General features: G+C 43.2%; 1 protein-coding gene across 4 annotated transcripts in view; it reads right to left on the minus strand.

The window, feature by feature from the left end:
- Positions 1-8,539: 8,539 nt before the first annotated feature.
- Positions 8,540-21,324, minus strand: part of MAP3K8 (mitogen-activated protein kinase kinase kinase 8) — a 35,315-nt gene continuing 22,530 nt past the window's right edge. For all 4 annotated transcript variants that reach the window (XM_073334366.2, XM_073334368.1, XM_073334365.2 and 1 more), the window contains exons 4-8: positions 20,308-20,569; positions 16,799-16,905; positions 13,782-13,934; positions 12,841-13,087; positions 8,540-11,240 (exon numbers count right to left, since the gene is read on the minus strand). In XM_073334366.2, coding sequence (XP_073190467.1) covers positions 11,107-11,240; positions 12,841-13,087; positions 13,782-13,934; positions 16,799-16,905; positions 20,308-20,569 — 903 coding nt within the window. In that variant the 3' untranslated portion in view covers positions 8,540-11,106. The remainder of the gene's footprint in view (positions 11,241-12,840; positions 13,088-13,781; positions 13,935-16,798; positions 16,906-20,307; positions 20,570-21,324) is intronic.

A 21,324-nucleotide genomic window follows, 5' to 3' on the forward strand; every position in this document is an offset into this window, starting at 1 on the left:
AAATTGGAGGATTGGGCCAAAAGAAATCTGATGAGGTTCAATAAGGATAAGTGCAGGGTCCTGCACTTAGGACGGAAGAACCCAATGCACAGCTACAGACTAGGGACTGAATGGCTAGGCAGCAGTTCTGTGGAAAAGGACCTAGGGGTGACAGTGGACGAGAAGCTGGATATGAGTCAGCAGTGTGCCCTTGTTGCCAAGAAGGCCAATGGCATTTTGGGATGTATAAGTAGGGGCATAGCGAGCAGATTGAGGGACGTGATCGTTCCCCTCTATTCGACATTGGTGAGGCCTCATCTGGAGTACTGTGTCCAGTTTTGGGCCCCACACTTCAAGAAGGATGTGGATAAATTGGAGAGAGTCCAGCGAAGGGCAACAAAAATGATTAGGGGACTGGAACACATGAGTTATGAGGAGAGGCTGAGGGAGCTGGGATTGTTTAGCCTGCAGAAGAGAAGAATGAGGGGGGATTTGATAGCTGCTTTCAACTACCTGAAAGGGGGTTCCAAAGAGGATGGCTCTAGACTGTTCTCAATGGTAGCAGATGACAGAACGAGGAGTAATGGTCTCAAGTTGCAGTGGGGGAGGTTTAGATTGGATATTAGGAAAAACTTTTTCACTAAGAGGGTGGTGAAACACTGGAATGCGTTACCTAGGGAGGTGGTAGAATCTCCTTCCTTAGAGGTTTTTAAGGTCAGGCTTGACAAAGCCCTGGCTGGGATGATTTAACTGGGAATTGGTCCTGCTTTGAGCAGGGGGTTGGACTAGATGACCTTCTGGGGTCCCTTCCAACCCTGATATTCTATGATTCTATGATTCTATGATCCAAGTGTGCAGGTGAAGGATAACGGACAGAGGCTACGACAGTCTGCTACCCACACAAAGTTCTCTGTTACTCGCATACTATAGGGGCACCCACCTTTACCTAGTTCCTAGGGCTCAGGCATAACCCTCCTAATTTAGGCACCCACCCTTGCCCTGTTCCTAGGGCTCAGACATAACCCTGTTAATTTAGGCACCCACCCTTACCCTTCCATGGGCTCAGGGTGTAACCTTGCACTCTGTGGGTTTGCGTGATCTTTTACAGTGAAAGAGCCTTACACAGTAATATCCTTATCCTCTATTTATTAACAATTACCAAGCAGAATACACATGCTAAGCATACAATGCTCTGCTCACCAATCCTGATCAGGCAGGTGGACTTTCCCTGTTGGCCAGGCAAGGTCAGTCTCAACTGGATTCTGGTTGTTGCATGTTGCGGTTGTGCAGAGGATTCGTAGGAGCTCTGATCTTAGGCTGTGTCTTAGAGGTTAGTTCTTCTTCTTCCAGGTCTTTCCTTCTTCTTATTCTCCTGTTCCTTCTGCTGGTCTTCTTCTTGGACCCCAGTTTATATAGTGAAACTTGAGTCCTGCTTAGCTGTACCTTAACCAATCATTTCACTAAAATATTACTAAACAATTCTCTAACCAATCCTAACATATTGTAAAACAATTCTTTAACCACTCATACCCCACCACCTCAATTGATTTACACCGAGCAAAATTAATTATGTAACAGGGAGAAACAATCAAAGAACCAGACAGAGATCATACAGACAAACAATAGAGAAGTGGGGAACATAAAGAGAAAACAATAAAGAAATGCGGATTTCACAACCAGAGCTATTGCTTACCACACAGAATTCTATCAAACTAAACTTTCTTTAAACATCTTAAGATCTGTTTCTTTATTTGGTGATGGTGGGTGCTATTAGGACAGGATCGCCTTCTTAACAGCCCGATATTACATTGTTTTAATGTAATTTAGATGGAATGTGAGGATGTGACTTTCTGCTTCTTGGCTAATGGCTGCTGCTCTCCTAACAAAGCCCTTAGGCCTTACAATATGGCTACAGGAAAAGGCCTTATCCTTATGAGACAATACCGAATGGGAGTCACTGGTGACTAATCTCTTTTGCACCCAGACCTCCCTTGTCCATTAACATCGCTAATTTGGTACAAAGGAAAATAGGGGAATTGGTGCCCATTGCCCAACTAATAGCCAAGCAACAGGCAATTGGAGATAATATTGTTTAGGGAATGGAGACACCCTCGTGGGCTGCACCAGAGGAGGTGAGCTTGCACACCCTGGTTCGTACTTTAAGCCTAATATTACAGCTTGAATATTATAGATTCAAATTATTACAACCACTGTGGTCTTGGGAATGTGCTGCTGGGTAATAAACTTGGCAGGGGGAAAGCACAGATAGACAGGAATATAATGCAAATGCAATGAATACTAATATAAAAAGAAAGAAGGAGAGGAATGTAGCTGTGGCCTGGTCTGCATGAGTAATTAACACATGGAGGGAGGCCTCATTTTTTGGAAGATAGGATTAGGGAAGGAAATAAATTATTAGGTTGAAAACAGAAAATTTGTGTTAAATAAAAATGTAAATAGGTCAGTAGGCTAAGAAGACAGAATGTCTGAGCCAACTCAGATAAGAGGGAGAACACCCAGGGAACTATTTGCTATAAACTCAATAACAAGGGACAAAGAATGAAGAGATGAGGTAAAGAGGAAGTCGAATCATGGTCAGTGTGTGGACAACGCATACTGCACAGGGATTGGTTCCTGCAAAGTAACCAAGCCAAAGCAAAAATGTGTGATGCAATGTATAGCAAATACAGTGAAAGGTGTAATGTATATAAAGGAAGAAGGTTTCTGTGTAACTTTAGAGCTGTGATGTACCCTGCATCCATCCATCCCGCATTTGAATTTGATCAACTCAGCATAGCACTGATGTATGTAACTAGCCATTTATATAGACAGATTTCCTGCTGGTACCACTCAAAATTTGGGGTCAGTGACACTGCATCCTAACTAAGACACATGTTATTCAAAACAATTTTGCTCAGTGTCAGGTTACCAATATTGAATCCTGACAGCAATATTTGACAAATTGGTTACTGTCCTTTCAGTAGGTCATCTGGAAAACAGCATCTACAAAAAACAAATTAATCTACTTCAACTACTGGTATATCACAGAGCAATGCGAACCTAAAGAGCACCACACCCAGCTTGTTATACCAGGAATGTTGTTATCATTGCAACTCCAGTGTGTGGCCACAATAATTGAGGCCAATCCAATGGAACAGAGAAGCTAGCTGCTCCTGTATCCTGCCCAGCAAACCTTCCAAGATGGTAACAACCAGCAGTAAGCGTAATCTGTAACATGGATGGACAGTACTGTGTAGTAACTAATTACAATACATTTATATATGAAGTCCTTTTTTTGATGTCACTATTCCCAATTCCTGTTTTACTTCTCATGTACATAGAACTGTGGAACATGTGTACTAGTGCCTAGCCCAGTTTTTCAAAATGAATTTAAGACTACCTCTCAACCAAAGTCCCGGACCTAACATTCCCAGGCCCACAATATGGGACTAAGATCAAATGACTGAAGGAATCAGTCTGTATGTCATATGAGGGAATGTGCAGACCACTGGACACATGGGGCATGAATGTATGGAGGGGTAAAGCAAAACGGACAAGAAACAGTGTTTAGCCCACTGGGTCATTTTCAGTTCATGCATTATGCTTTTCTGGGATGGAGGGTAAATATCCTGCCCATAAGAAAACAAAAAGCAGGGGAATGTAGTAGAGAGAGAGAGAGAGCCTGGAACAAAGGGCCTGATGCAAGCTTTGAGGCCTGAACCAAAGGCTGTGAACCAGAGTAGGCCTGGCCTTGGCTAAATAATAACACTTGCAAATTTTAAATACATTTCAGAAGGTTTCTGGTACAGATACACCCCAATCTAGTACAAGATAAGATGGTTTGATAGAACAATGTGTAGGGAGGTAGTCTCTGAGATATCAGGAACAATGGGAGGTAACAGATGTCCTGAAACATGTAAGGTGGTATGTAAGTTGTTTATCCCAGTTGTTTATCTCAGTCTATAAATGTTGGGGTACCTCGCCTTGATCCTTTGTGTGGCCTAGGGCAGAGTTTCCTAAACTTTTCTTATTGTGTACCCCCTTCCAGATCTACTAGCTGCCTGCATACTCTTACCCTTCTCATCACTGATACTTTGTGCATTCTTCTTAACGCTACCTGTCTTTAGCCATCTATCCCTATTTCACTGTAACATACAGATATAGTTATAGTGCGACATATACAACTGGAAAAGAAACAACTCTAAATTCTAAGCTTAGTAGACTTGACAGTTGCTGGGAAACTGAACCCACACTGTCCAGTGACTGGAGGTGAGGGCGCTGTACATCAGCATCTCTATGTATCCGTGTTCTCATCGGTACATCTTGAAGTAAATTAACTATCGTATTTTATATAATAAATTCCCACAGAGTTTTAAAGCTTTATCTCAGTAGCCTATTATGAAAATGCAATAAATAAAATAATAAATAAAAACCACCATTACACAATTTCTCCCGCATACCCCCCGAGCTGTCTTGCATATCCCAGAGGTACACATACCACAGTTTGGGAACCCCTAGCCTAGGGGACAGCAGAGACTCCGGCTGTTGACTGAGCCACTCCTTGCCACTGGACACTCATGGGCTAGTGTAGCTGTACCCATGGAGCCAGGGCACTAGGACTGTGCCTTGAAAGCAATAAACCTGGCCGAGTGCCTTTGTCACCGAACCGTGCCTGTGGTCTTTCTTTATGAGTAACATCGAGGTTTGCTGAATTAGCAGGCTGCATTATATTCTGTTAGGACAAAAGCGCTTAGCAGCCTGAACAGCGTTACCAAGGCAACGACATTCCAGCCTTCAGTAACATACCAATACTGGACCTTGCTCTAGGACTTAGGTGGGGGACAGACATCTGGATGTCTGGGGGGGGTGGCAGACATCGGGGGAGGTGGCAGTGCGCATGCTCAGAGGCTGAAATATAGATGCTTAAGGAACTTTTACTGCAAAAACTTGGGCTCTGAGGGACTTTAGGTGCCTACGAAGTTGAACGGCGGCTGAGCAGAAGTTTTGTGGATTGCAGTGATGCCTAAACAGGTGTTTGAAATAGTAGTGTTTTAGTGTAGTGGTTCTCAACCAGGTACATGTACCCCTGGGGGTACTCAGAGGTCTTCCAGGGTGTACATCAACTCATCCAGATATTTGCCTAGTTTAAAAACAGGCACATAGAAAGCACTAGCGAATTTCCTGCAGGCAATGACTTGTTTATATTGCTCTATGTACTTACAGTTCAGTGTATAGTACAATATTTATATTTCAATTGATTTATTTTATTATATGATACAAAATGAGAAAGTCAACAATTTTTCAGTAACAGTGTGCTGTGACACTTTTGTATTGTCTGATTTTCTAAGCAAGTCGTTTTTAAGTGAGGTGAAACTTGGGATACGCAGGACAAATCAGACTCCTGAAAGGGGTACAGTAGTCTGGAAAGGTTGAGAACCACTATGTTAATGCACACTCTGATGCTGGCAGATGAGGTACCAGCTCAAGCCAAGGCCTGAAGCCTCACTGAATACTTACAAATTACATGGCTGGAAACCAGTCTTGTTTACCTCTGGGTAGCATTATCAAAATAGATATTAGATGTTAAGTTGATAAGAATGTGTGTTTAGTGTTTAGATATTATAAAATGATTATAGGATGCTGCACGTTGCTGATCTCACTTATAATCTCAATAGGCCATGGTATAAAGTTATATTTGGTGTTTTCACTGTAAACCTCTGGAATTGTGTAACTCACCAAAAAGGAAAAGCAGCATTGATTAAGGTAAAGTGCTTGTCCTGCATGCAAGATGGACCATTGAAGGCAAAGGACATATTGTGTAGCATCAAAGGACAGAGGCTTTGTGGACTGAATTCCTAACTCCCTCCAGGAAGGAGAGACCTGCACATGAACTCATCCCATCAGCTTGGATTCTGGCGTGAGGGGGGGGGGGGGGGGGATAAATATCCCTGACAAAGAGAAACTGGATCTTTTATGTTGTCTGGAGTCAGTGGGGCAAAGATTTCTAAACATAAGCAAGAGATCCCCATGCTGCTTGGCATGAGTTAGCTCTAAAAGACATTCAGTGTTGACAGATTACAACAACTCTGTCACCATTTGGAACCATAGACTATATCTCATTTGTGTATATATATTTGTCTGCTTTAACCTGTAAATAACTCTCATTTCTTTTTTCCTATTTAATAACTCCTTCGTTAAGTTTACTATAGCACTGGCTACAAGCGTTGTCTCTGGTGTAAAATCTGAGGTACAAATTGACTGGGGACAAGTGACTTTACTTGTGACTGGAAGCAACCTGAATCTTTTGTGATGTTTGGTGTATGGCAACCAACTATCACTAAGTCTAGCTTGCCTGAGTGGCAAGATGGACCGGAGTGCGCAAGGGGACTGGCTGTGACTGTTGTAGTCTTTCAGGAGTTCAAATTTTTTACTGGAATGGTGAAATCTGTTATAGACCATGCCACCAGATTGAGGTGTTGAGACAGACTACACCCCTATATTCACAACCTACACACTATTGTCAACATTTTGTACAAATATGCCTTTTTAAGTATCATTTCAAAACCAGTAATTCACTGGCCAATAATATCATGGTAAAAAAGTATGTAACAACATTGTATGTAAAGTTATGAACATACACTGAACTCATGACTGAAGTGTGTTTACCAGACGGGTCTGGGGTGTGGGTAAACCTGTTTCTCAAAGGCAAAGGACAAGTTCACACCAGGCCAGGTGTCATCAAAGCTGTTGGGCCATCACCTATCACACAGCCATTCTTTGGCAAGGAAAGGGGACAGGAGCAGATCTGCATCTTAGCAAACCTCCCCTCCCAGACCACATGTCTCCTTGCTCTTAGCTGGAAAGAATTTTATCTTGGGATCACTCTCAGGAAGATGCATTTCAAAGGGTAAGGGAACTATAAAAGTGAAGGGCAAAAACACCCCAAGTTCTCTCTCCCTAGCCATCTCTCTCGAAAACAAAAGAATCGAGCTCTTTGACTTTGAGAGAGATCCTGGCCTGATGATCAGTCAGTAATGCTGTTAGAAGCACATCATAAGAATTTTACCTTGAACCAAACCTAGTTTGTAAAGTTTAAGTACTAGGAAGGGTTTCATCTTTATTTTTCTTGAAACCATTTCTGACTTTAATGCCGTTACTCATACTCACTTAAAACCTGTCTCTTTATGGTTAGATAAGCTTTTTGTTCTTTAGTCAAAATTAATCCAGTATTCTGAACTGTGTGAGTAACTCCATTTAAGATGGAAAATTGTATATTGTTCCCTTACAGGGTCAACATACCTTTGTTATCTGAACAGTCCAGAAGAGGGCTGGACAGTGCCTACAGAATACAATTTCTAGGGGGGAAATATGGGACTGGGAGTATGTTGGGGTCACCCTGCAAGTAATAACCAAGGCTGGTGGGAGCCAGAGTTTGGTTGGTGTCTTGCTGACAAGCATCTCTAGTCAGAGTTGCTGAACCAGAACTGTGGCCCTATATAAACACTCAGGGTGTGACCTGCATGTTGGCAGGCTGTTTATGAGTGACCCGCGAGGGAGCTTCAACAGCAAAGAATTGCGAGACATCCAAGCTCACAGGGCAAGGGTGACACAGCCCCTCACTGGTCTGGACTGCACCTCAAAAGGTTGGCACTCACGGTCATGAACCACTCCATACAGCATGACACACAGTAAGGAAATTTTGGGTACACCAGGAGGGTCTACATAGGCCAGTTAGTGTGCAGCACATTGGTGCGTTTTAGAAATCACCCCCCCCAGTGCATATAGCTGCACCGTATAGACAAGCTCTGAGTCAGTTACACCGACAACCTGATCCCTGTTCATTTTGTTAGCCACAGCCAACATGAATGGAATTTCCCAAAATACTATCCATGTACACAGTGAGTCTTTTAGTGATCTCACACAAACAGTCCAATGTTGCCGTGTTATTCTCACACCAACATTTAAAAGTTAGCAAAATGAAGGCTGAGAGGGGATATGACTGCTGTCTATAAATTAATTAGGGAGGTAAACACCAGCAAGGTAGATGAGCTATTTAGACAAAAGGACAATGTTGGCACAAAACCAAATGGGTATAAAAACTGGCCATGGACAAACTGAGGCTGGAAATTTGAAGAAAGTTTCTAACCATCGGAGGAGTTAGGTTCTGGAACAGCCTCCCAATAGGAGTTGTAGAGCAACCAACCAACCTAGTTTTAAGATGAAACTTGATACATTTATGAACAGGATTATATGATGGGGTTGCCTGCTGCAGGAGACTGGACTTGATTACCCAGGAGGTCACTTCCAGTCCTGTACTGGACAGAATAAATGGAATGATCACACAGTTTTCTCTCATGAAAGCTCAGAAGCCACCACGAGCTGAGAATTGCTGAGCCCACTACATAGCCTTCTTTGGCTCAGTGCTACAACCCCATTCATCGTAGCTGCAAGCAGAAAAGGGTGGTTTTTTTAAACTACTCTGGAAAGTAAACACAGGCACCTTCTTACTTAGCAGACTTTGTGTGGATCCAGTCAATTGCAACCCCTCACCCCCCCAAGATTTTACTGCTTTCTACTTCCATTAGTGCTGCACATACTGGATTCTGTCCGGCTACAAGTTTGTGTTGTTTTCCATTATGGAAGTTCTATCAATTTGCCATGTTTGTATCATTAACATTGAAGAGTCACAAAATCTAGGTAAGGAGGTGGGGGATCTAGAATACACTTGTTACTATGACGTGCGTCCATTAGCTGCAGAGACAGAGATATGCTTTTGTAAAGCGACAGTCTGCTGGGACAGTGAAAGGGGTGGCTTGTTTCTATGGCATCCAAGTGCCTCTATGACCCCATCTCCCCTCATTCTTGGGGAAAACCTTCCCTGAGCTGGTATGGAGATTTGACCCGCCAGCCAATTCAGAATTCCTCCATTTCTGGGGCAAACAAAAGTCCAAATAAAGAATCACAACTATCCCAAGTCAATCCTTGTCTTCTTGGGGCAGGAATGTCCTATCTCTACTCCCGGAGGGGCAGCAGACATTTGGGGGAAGCTGTGACCTCCCTGTGCCAGGGGCTGCAGCCCAGATACCCTAACTAATGAAGCAGCTGTTCCCCTCAGTCTCAAACACCTGAGTCAGGTCCCTAATGGCTCTAACTCCCTTCCAGCTGACAGCAGGCTGTCTCTGTAGCTGAGCTGACTCCCAGGCTGAGTAGCCAAAATGGCTCCTGGTCCCAAAGACAGAGAATTTAATAATGAGTGGGCTAAACACAGGATTAGGAGCCACAGGCTCCTGGGTTCAATCCCAGCTCTAATATCAACTCCCTTGGTGACTTTAGTTAAGTCAACACCACTGCCTCTAATGCACATGTGAGAAACCAGGACACAATTCCTCACATACCAGTCCTTGGAGGGGCGGGGTAACAAGCGGTTAATGTTTGTGAAGTAACTCTGTACAACTGCCTAACATTCACCAGAGTGCACACAAAACCCTCTGCTGACTGGAGGCTTACCTCACCAAGACCTCACCTATCCCCATCCTCCACCAACGTTTATTGAAAGTTGGTACCTTGGAAACTTTTCTAAATGTTGGAAGCAGATGGCATGAAGATCATTCCTTTTTACCTGGTAGTTCAGAGAGATTTGGGAGCACCCAAAGAACTGTCACACTGATCTCCTCCAAACCCTCACGTTGTCACTGGACAAGAGTAATTTACATTGGCAGGGGAAGGTGTAAACAGAGTTCCCCAAGCCCACTGTAAGCTCTCCCAGGTGGCTCTGCAATTCAGCCATAACTAAATATCCTGAAAGAACTGACAGAATGAACACTTCACAACACAACACATTGGATTTATTCATCCAATCATATTGGTATCAAAGTGAAAATAATCAGTTTAAGATCATCTCTTGGATAGGTGCCATCAAATAATTTACATCTAAAAATGAGGCCTTGCTTCATAAGGGATTTGCCATACAACATACATAGTATGCCATCTTTAACAATGCTTAAGAGAGATATAATCCTAAGCACTGAAGAGTTTTATAAAAGTTTACATTCTCATCCTATGGGATGTACAGAACTATGTAGTTTACACAGTTTTACTATCATCCAAAACATCACGTTTTAGATGTATTAGGCATAGCAAGAACAAGATACATTTTGTTTCCATAGGAACGTAAACACAGCTTGTCACTATTGACATGCTTTCCCATACATAGTTATTAAGTCAGTTCAACATGTACAGTTTTAAAGCATTCTGTTCAGGTTATTAGTGATTAATACAACAATCAGGAATTCTCTCAACATTACTGGCAGCAAACTCATCGCTGCCCTAGACATACTTGCATAGGCTTTAAAGTACATAACGTTCAGCATCACGTGCAGGTTCAGGGCCAGTATGCTTGACTTGTGAGGGGAGGTTGCACTGCTCTCATAGCACAAAGCGGGCCTAAAGCCAGTGGAGGATTCTCCCTTCTCAGAGAACCTCCATGTGCTGTGTGCAGCCACCACAGAAACTCCTTACATACCCCCCACTTTTTCCCTGGTGTGGGAAGAACAGACACAGTGACCAGTACACCCCCGTGCCCCAGTGATGCATAGCTCCAAGGCCCACAGGTGGCTGGCATGGTTCACATCAATCTAAAGGCTGCCCTAATCTGCCCTGAGAGACTGGCCGAAGGCTGAGCCAGCTGAAGATTGGGTAGGATTGCCAAAGATGGCCCAAAGTCTTCCCAGCCAAACTTAACAGTGCGTGCAGCTCAGTCGTACTGGAGGATCTGCCCCCAAATATTCAATTTTTTTCAATGAAAGAATTTTTCTACTTGTATAAAATTTAAATAGCCCACAGCATGTAAAGTGCATGTACAAAAAACACACAGTGCATGGAAAGTCTCCAGATAACAATATTCCCAACAAGGTGTTCTTTTCTCCTTCGTATTGTTGGTTTGCTATCAAGGAACAGGTTACTGCTTGGGATATATTTACCAGAGTCCACAAATCAGTTAGCTTAATCAGCTGTGCAGTTAAAAGCATTTCACATTTTACAGCTCAAAAAGGCACTATGTTATACACAAAATTAGCTTGAAGAGACAGATTTCCAACTCTGACCAGCAGACACAAGAAATCACTAGAGTCAGTCATATTCTAATGTTGGTGGTCCCCTAACAATGTTAAAGTAGCCAGCTAAAGCACCAAGGTCTATGTACAGTGACCTTTGCCTTTTTAACAACTCCGATTCCTCCGAACTCCCTGTACACGAAGATGAATCTGAAAAGGAAATAGGTGAAATGTATTAATGCCTTAGAATCCAAGAAAAAAACTCATTTAAAACACTGCCAACATTTTTTAATGGCCTAATTTTTATTTTCACTCTTTTTTGGACTTTTTAAAAAAAGCTTAAATTTTTAAACAAACTATTGTTAAGTCATCCGCATCTCCAGACAAATAAAAGGGCCAGATTCACTCAGAGTGGAGGTGGGTGGGCTGGAACTGGTTCCAGCTCCTAGGTTCCCAGAGCCCTGATGATAGAGCAGAATGAAAATTGTATCTGGTCTCTAAAAGCCCTTATACCAGATGGGAATTGCCAGAGGGAAGCAGAGCTCCATCATCCCCTGACATTCCCCGAAGCCAGGATTCCACAGGAGAGACTGGCGTAATAGAGGGAGCTCTGCTGGCATTATGCCAGTTGAGAACTACCCTCCACTGGCCAGATTACATCTCCATTTAGGCAGTGCAAAATGCAGAATTGGGGCTGGGCCTCTGCTTTACTTAGCACATAATTTCAGAAATTGCCATGGTTCTGAAGAAGCTGTTGCAACCTCAGAACTCCCTTGAGCACTTTTATGAGTGTCCTGGGCACTCACACACCAAACTCAAGAGTCCCAGATTAATGGCCAAATGTCCCTTGATCCTCAGTAGAGCACTGCCTCTGGAGTACTGTAGCGGCCAAAGGACTGTGCACCTAACAAAGCAAACAGCAGGACGGCGCCATTATAGAAACACAATTTTATTTTTATTACTTTAAATGCTGCTGGGGTTTTGTTGCACTGTATTACTGATTATGCACGTGCACAGGTGTATTTTTAAATTATTTAAATCAAAGTAAATAAAAGAAAGCATTTCATCAGGGTTGGGGCTTTTGTTTGGTTGTGTTTTGTTTTTCTAAGTGCCTATTGCCAGGATGCATCCAGCAAATTTTACAAGTATTTGTAGATTACAAATATTTTAAAAGAAAGGAAAAGAGACACACAGTCTTAACAGCTTGCTGGCGACAGATCTCCTTTCGGACCTGATATTATATTCTTGAACCCCGTAAGGTTTTAACTGATTCATGCCTCACCCTTCATAAGCATGTATCACACACAGTATGGTAGGTTGGTATGTGGGTAATCATTTGCTTTTTGTTTTTAAACAGCCCCTTTCAGAGGCCTTCTATGTCAGTGCTGTGACACTCCTCAACTTCATGGTCAAGGTATAAAAGAGTTTTTAAAATAAAACAAAGTCATATTAAAAAACTCCCAAACTAAAAGCTAATCATAAAATGGCCTTATTACTGGAGAGAGTTCAAACAATTCACAAAAGTAATATGTACTTTTAAAAAACTGTCCTGGAGGACTGCCAGGGTTTTCTGGCCAGCTGATTCTTCTGGAATTACAGAATTTAAGCCAAATTCTGGTCCTATTGAAGTGAATGGGAGTTTTGCCACATATTTCACTGAGACCTGCATTTGACCTCATCTTGTCAAGATTTTTACTGAGCTCTCATGTCAAGAGGCCCTGAAGCCCTTTAGCTTTGTTTGTTTCAGTGAATACAATGTAGATAGGGAACACAGTATAAAAGCACAAGAGTGGGAAGCTTGCTGTTGTACCCGCAATGTTTTCTGGCAACTCCAGCTCCTTCCTCGTCAGCAGCCTTTTCCTTTCAAACAGGGCTGAGTCCAGACTTTGGCACCGTGGCTGGTCCTCTGGTGGCGGATGCAAGGCCTCATGTTTTAGTAAGTCTGCAGCAGACAGTCTGTGATTAGGGTTCCTTTCCAGAGCAGCTTCCAGCAGCTCTCTCATGCTGGTGCTGCAATCCTCTGCAATGTCCTCTAACGGGGGCGCTTGCTTGTGTATCTAGCAAACAAGAAGGAAAGACTTCTCAGCATTAAGATGATAACTTCCTCATAGCCACTGGCAGTTTCGACAATCGGGAATTCCCCTCTCTCATAACTCACAAGTTATAAAAACTTGCCACTCTGGCACTGTGCTGAACAGTCACAATGGAATAGGTAATCATGCAAACCTCACCTGGTTTCAGGTTTAAATGTAACCTGAAGATTCAGACTGGTTCAGCCAAAGGCCTGTAAATCTTCTAAGCAAACTGGAGCCCATTTAAGGCATTGTGCATGAGAAATTCGCCAGGCTTCAGTGCAAAACTGGGTGAAATTTAGAGGTTTTTAGTTAATTTTGCTCTGGGTTTTTTAGGTTTCTTCAAACCCCATAATGACAACAAATGTGAACCCACGTGCACTTGAAATGACTGAGTTTCACACAACTCTAAGATCATCCTCACAGCACATCCAAGTGCCGTAGAATGGTAGCTGTTTAATCTTAATATTGGCTCTCTCTCAGTCTCTGTGTCTCCTCCTAAGTTATCACAACCTGCTTTTCTGCTCTGTAATATTTTTTTCAGAGCTGGGCCAATGGCATCATTTCTCTGGCAGCGAATACTTTCAGACTCCCCTGGAAGGTTGGGGATTTGCCAACAAGAACCCAGCGGTCTCTCTCCCTTTGGCTGGCTGATCTAAGCTGTTCTATGGATACTTACTATATAGAGGTATGATGGATATGAGGTGCGAGGGTATCGATTCACCCACGGTGGGCTGCCAGTCTGCATGTGAATGATAGTAGCCCCCATGCTGTAGATGTCCGCTTTTGTCGTGTGGCCTCTGCAGAGTATCACTTCGGGGCTCATGTAAATCTGGGAAGGGCATTCAAAGGAAGGTGAGCCTCTGCTTTTGCCTTCCCTCTAGGTTAGGCACCACAATTGGATAGTGATATCCCCCCCCCTCCCCATTTGTTCAAGTGTACACCCTGCATGTCCTCAAAATGCAGCCATCACACTTTCCAGTTCAGCCAGGAGAGAACTTCATTTGGAGCCAGTCAGCTCCATTCAGTAATCAGCTGGCCAGGCTGCCTGAGGCACTCCCTCTTGCTGGTGGATGAGGATGCTGTCTGCACAGCACTCCCACAGCTCATGGGCCTGGAGAGCTAAATTTCAATAGGCCATTGCACTGTCCACCCATTAGGTTTGCAGGCCAGTATATTTGCTTTAGTGTACATTTCACCCTCATCCAACACCCTCTAAAAAACTGGTAAAACAGCACTGGCATTATCCAAAATCATCCTGCAATAAGAACGGCAAAGAATCCTGTGGCACCTTATAGACTAACAGACGTATTGGAACATAAGCTTTCATGGGTGAATACCCACTTTGTCGGATGCATGTAGTGGAAATTTCCAGAGGCAGGTATAAATATGCAAGCAAGAATCAGGCTAGGGATAACGAGGTTAGTTCAGTCAGGGAGGATGAGGCCCTCTTCTAGCAGTTGAGGTGTGAACACCAAAGGAGGAGAAACTGCTTTTGTAGTTGGCGAGCCATTCACAGTCTTTGTTTAATGGCTCGCCAACTACAAAAGCAGTGAATGGCTCGCCAACTACAAAAGCAGTTTCTCCTCCCTTGGTGTTCACACCTCAACTGCTAGAAGAGGGCCTCAACCTCCATGACAGAACTAACCTCGTTATCCCTAGCCTGATTCTTGCTTGCATATTTATACCTGCCTCTGGAAATTTCCACTACATGCATCCGACGAAGCGGGTATTCCCCCACGAAAGCTTTTGCTCCAATACATCTGTTAGTCTATAAGGTGCCACAGGACTCTTTGCCACTTTTACTGATCCAGACTAACACGGCTACCCCTCTGATACCTGCAACAAGAACTTAACCTTGGCATGCTCTGTGTGGCAAGTCACACACAACATTACCAACAGTTACCACTCAGATAACAGAGCTGTGATTGCAGTATAAATACCTGCCGAGACAGAGAGAATAGCAGTAACCATCCCTCTAGGGCTTTCAGAGGGGACACAGGTGGGTCAGTGGCAGCTAAGCCATCCACTGATGGCACAGCAACCTTGCAAGCCAAGCAGGCAGTGCTGAGGGTGAGGTTGGAGGGAGATGAAGGCCAGCAGGAAGCACAGCATGTGTCTTTCCCTCTAGGCCCTAAAATTCATGGGGTAGCCTGTGCGCATTCCCACAAAGCTTTACCTAAAGTTTGAGTCTCCCCATCCCCATTCGCCACAATCCCACCTAGGTCTCTCACGAGGCTGCAGTGCACCAACAGCAGAGCAGCCACAGAGGACTATTGCCCCCCCGTGTCTTTTTTTTATTTTTTCCCTCCAAAGAAGGTGGAAGGTGTGTCTATGCACTAAGGGACTGGATGAATTTGCGTATGCCTTGTGAAGGTACAGGACTGTGAGCACCTAACTGGCTTCACACTACAGAGTCATTTAATCAATCCCACACAAATAAACAAGTGTGTTTTTCTCATTAAGCTGAACTTGGCTCATGCACTCTTGGTCTAATTCCAAGCAAGCCTAACTCCACCTTTCCATGTCACAAACCTAAATATTCCCCATTTACACACATCTTCTCCCTCCCTTGGAAAGTCCCCGTCAGGATTTCACCTCTTTCCTACCACACAGCTCCATAACCAGCATTGTCGTACAGAATGAAAAGGCATTTTGTCAGCTTAACGGCACAGAGCTAGTTATTTTTAGTAAGGTAAAAATGTCTCAGTTCTGAACTCTTCTGACTGGGAAGCCAGAAAAAATGTTCCAGCATCCTTCTCAAACAAAATGTTCTCTGAAATATCAGTTGCGTCTTTGAAACGTACTAGTCTGTGCTGCCCTAGCAAGTAGCACGTCACTCCTCTGGAGAGGGTTATGTAAACGTTTCCTTTAAACACATACTTATTCTTTGCTCGGAAAGGCTATCAAAATGACAAGAATCAGCATTCCAGCGGAAACATTTCCTGTAGCACAGCCTCTTTGGCAATACTAAGCAAGGCCATGCTTTTTTCGTCCATCCAAGCCAACTGCCGCTTCTCGGTCGCTAAGCAAGGCCCCAGTCTTGGAAAGACTTAAGCCTGTGAGGAGCCCCATTGGCTTATCCAAGAGCTTACATCTGTGTGTAATCGGGGCCTAAAATCTATTTTAGACACCTATATGGGGGAATGTCAGGTTTGAGGATCCTGCTGGGGCTTAAGCGAAAGCTAGGCACCAGGTATCAGGATGGAGGTGGATTTGCACGTGCTCACCAGCAGAAACTTAGGCACCTAGGGGATTTAGACGTCTACAGGGTTGGGTGCAGCTGAGCAGGGGGTTTGGGATCCAAATGTTGGATTTAGGCATATATCTCCTTTTGTGGAGCTATCCCTCGGAATAACACACCAGCCCTACTGAGGTCAATGGGAGTTTTACCATTGGCTTTAGTGGGACCAGAATTTCGCCCTTGGATCTGGATTTAACCATAGTTAGTAAATGGACAAGTTTGAGGATAATAAATCAAATTCACAAGATAGAACAGTCACACTTCCCCAGTCACTAATCTAAAAAGTCAACTGTAATTAAGACTATGTCACAAAATGAATTAAGTGTGAGAAAAACTGATTTTTAAAAAACGATAAAACATTAATTTCACTGAAGTCTTCTGGAAAGTCTATTGCATTGTAACGATTCTCAATGATGCAATCACAGGGCTTTTCCTTGTGCACACATTCCTACCTCTGTTCCTCGGAGGTCTTTGGGGTAGTAGGTGTCGTCAGTCATTTGAACACTTAGACCAAAATCCACCAAAACGGCCTTAGTTGACATGAAAACAATGTTGCTGGCTAAAGGTAAACAAACAAAAAAGACAGGGTTTTAGGTTCTAGCAAGCTGGTGCCATTTATTGTGCAACAAACATCGTGTGCAGAACTAGAATGGGAAAAGGGAAGACAGCCCAAGCTCTAGCTCTAAACATATATTTAGCCTATATGTCACTTCACAGATCAACACTATCACCGGCAGCAAGTTATTTAGCTCTAAGTATTACATGGATCTTATAGGTCAGACTATTTTCCAACAGTGAAAGCCAAAGGCATGGCACTGACAATTCCACAAGAGTCATCTCGAGGTGTTTGGGCGTCATGAAGCAGGTAAATGGTATAGCCTCCAACTCCTTAGGGGTCCTAGGATTCAGAGCGGAGAGGGATTTCACATGTAAGGGTTTTTCTCTCTGCAGAGCTCTGAGCCCTCAGCCTCACTGGCAGCTGTCATCATTCAGTTGACATGGTCCCACTGGCTTCCACCACCACCCCTGTGCCTTACTGCCCCTCCTGTACAACTCAGCAGTGCGGAATTGAATTGAATACTGTTCAGACCAATAACTTCTTGATGGTTTTCCTAGTAAAAATGATTGGGAAGGGAGAATGCACGGAGTGGCTATTCCCCTGGCTACAGGCCTGCTCTGAGTCTCTTTCAAGGTTTCCTACATCCAGGCAGGATTGTCTTTTAAATCAGAGTGCGGGTTACATGCTACAATAGTTATCCTAGAACTTGAATGCAAGTACCAAGTAATCTGCAGAATCACATATTTATTATGTAGTTGTACCTTTCAGGGTAGTGAACATCATAGTTTAAGTTGCAAGAAAAATCATTAGTGTTGTTTCCAATTGCTCTTAACTTAAAATAAATAAATAAATAAAACACCCAACTCTTTGGGGGATGAAACTTTCCATGTTTAAGAACAACTTATGGGTTGAGATTGATTGTTTGTGTCTGGAAAGTCTCAGCTAAATTCTTGCAAAGCTATTCTTCTTTTCAAATGAGTAGAGGAAGCTATTTGTATTTTAAAATGGGACTTTCTGCTTGCCCAAAACTCAAAAACCAAAACCGCATCCAACCTTGTGGTCCCTGAGAATCCACCTTTGTTCAAGTTGAAAAATGAAGCGGACTCGTCATTTTGCACCTTACTGGTTCTTTAAGTGAGCTTTTGGCTGTTTTTCTGGTTTTGAGTCTGCTCTCTGGTTTCACAGATTTATTAACATCTATCTGTTAGCACAGTTGTGAAGATACAGATTAATATGGTATGAAAATGAACAAGAGAGTGCAGAACATGACCCTGCTACAAACACAAGTAGTAACTGAGAGAGGTACCTGAAACTGCACTTATTGTTCCCTAGACTACAAAGTTTGAGATAAGTGCTTGAAATCTTATCTGGGTAAGCTCTAGCACAAGACTTCCAGTAACTCCTCATTTTGGCCGGGCTGCAAATACCAAGGGCCTGATCCTAAGCTCACTCAAGTGAATGGGAGGACTCCTATTAACTTTCATGGGCTTTGGATTGGGCCCCAAAAGAGCAGTTTCTTGATATCACAGCATTTTAGCCAGGGGTTAAAAATAAGGAGCTCAGAGAGGTGCAGCTGAAAGCCAAGGGGGAGTTTCTCCTCCTGTCCCTCGCCTGGGGGAGCTCTGCTCCCCTGAATTTCTCCTCCACTGGGGGATGGCGAAGGGAGGATTTGCTGATAGGGGAATCTGAAGTGGATCCTGGAGTTTGAGATTTCCCCAGCAACAGAATCTGGAGGGGAAAGAAATATTGTCCCAGCTGGGAGTCCTTTTTGACCTCTTCTCCCTTAAAGAAAGATTCATCCCTTCCACAAATGTCCCCTCCCTCCTACCTGGAAGGCAAGAGGGAGATACCCGCTGCAACCTGCCCCTCCTCCAAAAGGAGACAGAAGACTTCATTGCCAGCTCCAGAGATTTTACATAATTTCACTTCTGAAACTTCAACTTGTAGAATGGATGAAATATCTAAAAGCTCCAGGAAGCAGAGACAGTCTCCTCCTCCCCATCCATTTACAGTTAGTTTTCCACCAATACACATTCTCCACCATGGTCAAGCTCTTCATTCAGATAGAAACAGGAGGAGGGGAACACCACTGACACCCTCCTGCCCCGCTCAGCACACTGCACACACATGTGGTTTTGTCTGGCTAGCTCCAGGCTGCTTGGCTCCTTTCAGACATAATTCTTCTCTTATCCCCATTCTCCTGACAATGACGCATCTTGTCACCACAAGGTGATGCAATGCATCACCACCACACAGCATTCAAGCTTGTGGTGACAGCCATCGAAACGGGTGCTCTCAAGCCCACGTTTTGATCTACCTAACCAATGCTCCTAACCCAGCCAAAACAGGGAAGTGAAAAGGTGCTGGAAACTTAGGGGGAGTGGGGGAGGGGAAGGGAATTGAAACCTTTCAAACCTCAGATATGTATCATTCATTCATATATAGTGTTTAGAAAGACTTTTAAGTAATTCCATTCTTACGGTCAATGACTGAATTGCTCTGTAAGATATTTACTGGAAAAAAAAGACACACAAAATGCAACTAGGAAAAAAAATGATTTAACTTAATAGTTGTCACTGTTTCAAAGTTTACTTGTAAGATTTTTTTTTTTTTTAAATCATATGCACAGATTAAGCAGCTCTTGACAAACTACTGTGGCCACCATTTTGTGTATTGTTAATCTAACAGTGAGTTCTAATGTTTCAAAGCCTCACGTTTAGCAAGAATCAGCTGCAAAATAAATATTAGAGGCCAAATACTAATTAAGAACCATGCTTCCCTGAGAAAGACAAGCAGGATTTGACCTCTGGTGGTGTTGCTGGGCAGAAGTCATATTTATGGGCTCTAGCACTTACAGGCGCCTTGATAGAAGGTAAACTATAATCCCCAATAAAAAATTAATCATGTGCCTAGTTCAATTACAGAGTGGGAACAAAGTCTCAGAAACAGCAATGCAAAGCCACAACACAAAAACCAACACGGTAAAATGAAAACAGAAGGGCAAACTGTTCACCCTGGGTCAAAACAGACAGAGGGGCAAAGTTTTCGCCCAGTCGATCAGAGTGTATGTTTTAACTCTTCAGGTTCTTTTTTTCATTTTGAATTGGATTACTTAAGGGGCTCTAACATTCCCTCCCAGAACAAACAGTGATGTTTCAGTGCACCAGAATCATTAAAGAAAAGCAGTAAAAAGATATTTTTAAATAGCTTCTATTCTGAGGGCCTGATATTGTGAGATACTGAGTGTCAGTCAGCCAATTCCCCTCTAAGGCCAATAGGATTTGATGGTCCTCAGCACCTCAAAACTGTCCTCTACAGTAGAAGCATTAAAAAAAAAAAGTGTAAGTATTCTGTGTGTAACAAGGAAAAGAAATAGCCTTACAAAGAATGAAAGATACATACGTTTTATATCATGGTGGATGACTCCTTTTGAGTGAAGGAAATCAAGTCCTTTGAGGATATGCTTGGTCACCCAAATGATCTCAAATTCTCTCATAGGCCCACAGCTCTCCAACTTTTCCATGACAGATCCTCCCTCTCCTGCTTCCATAAAGAGATGGATAGTCTCATCCCACAGGATAGCACCATACAACTCAGCAATGTTCTCATGGCGGAAGCGAACCTGGATTTCAACATCTGATGGTTTGAACTGTTCCACTGGGACCTAGCAAGTTGAGACAAAACAGACAGACCAGCTCGAACAAAACTTATTCTGAAGTTAGCCGTTCTATGGCTAGGTTTTCTATATGTAAACTGGTTTCACAAAGGCAAATACAACTATTTAGTCATTAAAATAGGCTTATTTTTGTTCTCTTGAATTGTTCCTCCTTTTGGTTTCAGACACATCCTGTGTAAAACAGACGCAGCTTTTGGACTTATGCCCAAAGAGATTGTACTGTCCCAGACAAAGCGATTTAGCAACGTCCATTCCCATCAAACCCTAAAGGAGTATGCAAAATTCTGACCAGACTTCCTGGCTCAGAAAAAAGAAAAAAGAAAAGAAAAGCTCCATTTTCTGATTAGCCATCTGAAGTCTCATCTATACTCCGAGAATCACCTCCTGCTGCTAACATCTGTCTGAACAGGTGTGGCTGTCCCTACTTACACTTGCAACTAAACAAACAAGTTCAGCAACTTGAGAAACCTGGGTTAAATCCTGATCAAAATCACAAAGCTACCATAGGTACGATGGTAAAGAAAGTCACTGTGAAATGACCACTCGGATTTTGTTTATTCTTTAAGTGGCATTGATAGAAAATACAGAGCTGTGATCTGCAGCTACAAAGGTCAATGGCCATTCTTTTACTCCGCATTCACTGCCCCGAACCAGCTGTTTCAGAGGTTCATTTTTATTTCATTGAGAAGTACTGTTTGCATCGTGCACAGCTACACAATCCTAAGCCTGAGGTGTGTTGTGGT

The sequence above is a fragment of the Lepidochelys kempii genome, chromosome 2 (assembly GCF_965140285.1).
Source record: "Lepidochelys kempii isolate rLepKem1 chromosome 2, rLepKem1.hap1, whole genome shotgun sequence".
In the NCBI taxonomy this organism is placed as follows: Eukaryota; Metazoa; Chordata; order Testudines; family Cheloniidae; genus Lepidochelys; species Lepidochelys kempii.